The 4,139-nt window shown below is 34.9% G+C and overlaps 2 protein-coding genes across 2 annotated transcripts in view; both read left to right on the forward strand.

The window, feature by feature from the left end:
• LOC106876207 (uncharacterized) overlaps positions 1 to 4,110 on the forward strand; it is a 5,904-nt gene extending 1,794 nt beyond the window's left edge. Inside the window, exon 2 of the mRNA XM_014924665.2 lies at positions 2,650 to 4,110. Coding sequence (XP_014780151.2) covers positions 2,650 to 2,738 — 89 coding nt within the window. The 3' untranslated portion in view covers positions 2,739 to 4,110. The remainder of the gene's footprint in view (positions 1 to 2,649) is intronic.
• LOC128246994 (uncharacterized) overlaps positions 3,678 to 4,139 on the forward strand; it is a 30,085-nt gene continuing 29,623 nt past the window's right edge. The window contains exon 1 of the mRNA XM_052966765.1: positions 3,678 to 3,712. Coding sequence (XP_052822725.1) covers positions 3,678 to 3,712 — 35 coding nt within the window. The remainder of the gene's footprint in view (positions 3,713 to 4,139) is intronic.

The raw sequence follows: 4,139 nt of genomic DNA on the forward strand, positions 1-4,139 counted from the left end.
AAAAATGGAGGATATTTTAATATTTTTTAATGAAATTTTCTACGAATATGTGCTATACCATGTAGATTCCGAATAGACAAAACTTTTGGGGTAAAATGTTTTAGGAGGGGTGGGTGGGGAATTTCCGGAAATTCACCGGCGCCCACTTCAATTCGTCTTAACTTTCAAGAAAATAGATATTTTTTAATGAAATTTTCTACAAATATACCTCGGACTATGTAGATTCCGAGAACATATGAATTTTTTGGGAAAACAGTTGGGCGTTACTTTTGAGGACCGTTCCCCCACTTGGGGGGTGTTTTGGAACAAGTCGTCCATATTAGTTTCATTTTCTCCGTTTTTTGCGTTTGTGCATCCGTAGATTTCTAGTCTCTCTCTCTCTCTCTCACACACACATATATATGTAATTAAAAAGTTCAAACAGGGAATTATTCTTTTCAATGTCTTTTTTTTAGAAACGTTTAGACCTTTAGCTGGTATTTTTAGCATTAGTTTTCTGGTGACAGCTTCATTGCTTGCTTCTTCAGTAGAAATCTACGGATGCACAAACGCACAAAACGGAGAAAATGAAACTAACATGGACGACTTATTCCGAAACTCCCCTGAGTGGGAAACGGTCCTCAAAAGTAACCCCCAATTGTTTCCCCCTTCAAAATCCCTACGTTCTTGGAATCTACATAGTCCGAGGTATATTTGTAGAAAGTTTCATTAAAAAATATCTATCTTCTTGAAAGTTAAGACGAATTGAAGTGGACGCCGGTGAATTTCCCGAAATTCCTCACCCTCCTAAAACATTTTCCCCCAAAAGTTTTGTGTATTCGGAATCTACATGAGATAACACATTCGTAGAAAATTTCATTAAAAAATATCCATTTTTCTGAAAGTTATGATCATCCAAAGTCGGTGAGGAAGGGGTGCAGAAGTCCGTAGTTATGCCCGATTTTTGTATAATCGATCCATCGTAGGATCTACTAAGTTTCGTGTGAATTCCCGTGTGTAGAATACAGATACGCTAAAGTTTTCAAACAATTCAAAATAATAATAATAATAGTAGTAGTAAAAAAAAAAAGTTACGAGGTGTTTGTTATATGGCGTGCTCAGAGTAGAATTCCGTGTTTATATAAATATCTGGCAAAGGTAAAGAATACCACCCGTTTTCGGCGATTGGGGTTACTCCGAAAACGGGTGGTGTGCGTATTCTTTACCGACTATATCAGAATTTAATATGAAAAAATAAATTTGGTGGGCTCGTACACGTGACCGCCCAAAGTCTGGGGGGTAAAACCCTGTAGTTATGCCCACGTACATACTAACACGTCACGTATATCTACAAAATGAAACTTGAAATTTCGAAGAAATTAGTGATATGTGTCGTATGTATGTGAATGTTCTTGTTTTCTTGTCAAATCAAAGGTAATTTTTCAGATTAACACCCGCATGATCTTCACTAGGGTTTTAGGGTTTGGGTTAGGGAATTCCGTCCCTAACCCTAACCCTAAAACTTTAACCCTGACCCTAAAACCCTAACTCTAACACCCTAGTGAAAATCGTGCGGGTGTTAATCTGAAAAATTACCAAATCAAATTCCGATATAATCGTAATTTACATACTCTGAAAAGTATTTGTAGAAGGTAATCTTTCAATATAAGGTGTTTAAAAAAATAAATAAAAATTAACGGGGAAATAAGGGGAGATAAATAAGGGAACTTACTGTTAAATAACGTAGACATTGGCTATAGCCACCGAAAAATGAACAAAAGTCTTTTTCTTTGGTACAGAATTCCTCCATAATAAACTAGTGTAAATATGAAACAAATAAATTGTCTGACGTTCCAAACTGACGTCGTAATTTTCTTTTTATCCGCATCCATATATTCTGCACATTTTGCGTATGGACGTCGTTATTTGTCGGATAATAAAATTTCATTAAAAAATTACTGATGTTATGAAGAAACAAAGCTAACGTGTGTGAATTTCCCGAAGCTCCTTCCCCCTCCACAGTGTGTAAAAAAAAAATGTGTATGAAACGAATATGAAAACAAAAATGCTCGCAAATCAACCTGGAGGTGGGAAGAGGACTTTTTGAAAATTCACAAGGTCTTTGAGGAAAATAGATATCTTTTGATGAAATTTTATATAAATACCTTTCAAAGAGCATACATTATGGTTATAAAGAAATTCGTGGGGAAAATCTTTTCCGATGACATGGGGAGAGGTCTTTCGAAGAGAAAGAGGTTATTCATAAATTATTTTTTTGCTTGAGGGTAATGGAAAAAAGTTTGAAAAACGGTGGAACCACATGCCTTGCCACCCATGAAAAAAGGGTGCGCAACAATCTCTACAGCTCACTGAAAATGAACGGCTGAAACAAGTGAAACAGCATGTTTCACGTACCTTTTGTATATGTTGGGCTTGTTTTTTCACTTTAAAGGTAAACGATTCTCATAGAAGCAAACACGATATTAAATAATTCTCCGTCATACGTCTATTAAGAACTTTAACATACTGCCAAAATGGGATTTCATCCGCGTGCGTCTATGTGTAGGTAAGGGTGTGTGTGCGCTGGGTGGTGAGGGGTGTGTGGATCAAATTTGGAGTTTTTCATATAAAGTTTGAAATTATTTAATTTTTTGTTTTTTGCATATTCAGAATCTCCGTCATCGAAAACCAAAGAATCCGCTGAGAAAAAAATAAAAAATTCCGAAAGCTTGTTTTTTTTGAGGGAGGAGTGTGACTGACTGTTGTCCAGCTCCACCTGAAAAAAGAACTTAGATTCATTTTTTTCTTGTTTGAGTAATAGAAAAAGGTTTTTAAAAAGATCCCATGTATCATGATGAGAGAGAAAAATTCATAAATATGGTGTTGAATATGGTTTCACTATAGAAAAAAGTTAAGGCTGATTTAGCTGTTGTTTTTAGCATATTCACGACCGTCTGATATCATCCACATTTGTTTAATATTTTCGGTTAATTACTACAAGTTTGCTGAGCCACCAGTTAGCAAGTTAACAGCCTAATGGGTGTAGGAAGATCTGTATTGAATGTTTTACAGTATAAGCCTAGTTGGGAGTAAGAAGAATGTTTTAAAGTGTAAAAAATGCACCAACGTACCTTTTAGGAGTTATTGGTGAGCAACATCAAGAACCGGGATACATTCTTCCATATCATCAGGAACATGAGTATAGTCTTGCAGCCTCCAAAAAAAACTAATGAAGTCGCTGGGTTGGCTAGGTCTCATTCCAAGTCAAACAATACACCTTTTCAGGCTTCCCCCATAAACACTCAGTATTTTGAGTCTGAATAGAAAGGTATGCCGTTTGAAAGGTATTTATATAAAACTAGCAAACGTATGGTTTAAGTTGCTTTGAACTACTGAGAAGGATAATGCACAGCAATCTATGTTTCCGATTAACCTAGGAATGCAAAACCAAATTGAAGGCTGGCTATTGTTGAGGTCGTTGCACTTTTTGATGCAAAGTAGAGCTACTGAAGTGTTTTGGGAGTAGATTACAGATAACGACAATAAAATATAGTGGTTTTACATGAAAGTGAAATTGCTTGTCAAAAACAGCCACATAAATGGTGTAAGGAAGACGTTAAAACTTCCACTCTGCGATTTTATTCAACAGTAAAGGGAACTATTTTTTTTGGAAAGAAGTATGATTGGTATGTTAAAAAATGGTAGTGTACGACCACTCTGAAATTGACTTCAGGTAACGATGAATGAAGACATGAAGAGTTTGACTTCAGTTAAGGAATACTGCTTTGCATCTTAAGCAGTTCACAGTTGAAAGATGTTGCATTGTAAGGCAGACAAACAATAAATAAAAAAAAAAAACGTGAAAACAACAAAAAAATATTCTGTAATGAAAATATAGGACCATACAGATTAAAACAGTATGGAAAACAGTCGAAACAACTAAATAAACAAAATGCTTTCACTTTACAAAATACACACCAATACACATAAAGAAATATAGAAAGTAATAATACACAATTACAACATAAATAAATAATAGAATAATTGTGAAAACCACTAGAAAATATTCTCTAATGCCAATATACAACCATATACATTAAAAAAGTATAGAAGACCCTACATACAAAAAAACTATGTACATACAATCATCATCATCATCA

Source organism: Octopus bimaculoides, chromosome 3, assembly GCF_001194135.2.
Source record: "Octopus bimaculoides isolate UCB-OBI-ISO-001 chromosome 3, ASM119413v2, whole genome shotgun sequence".
Classification (NCBI taxonomy): Eukaryota; Metazoa; Mollusca; class Cephalopoda; order Octopoda; family Octopodidae; genus Octopus; species Octopus bimaculoides.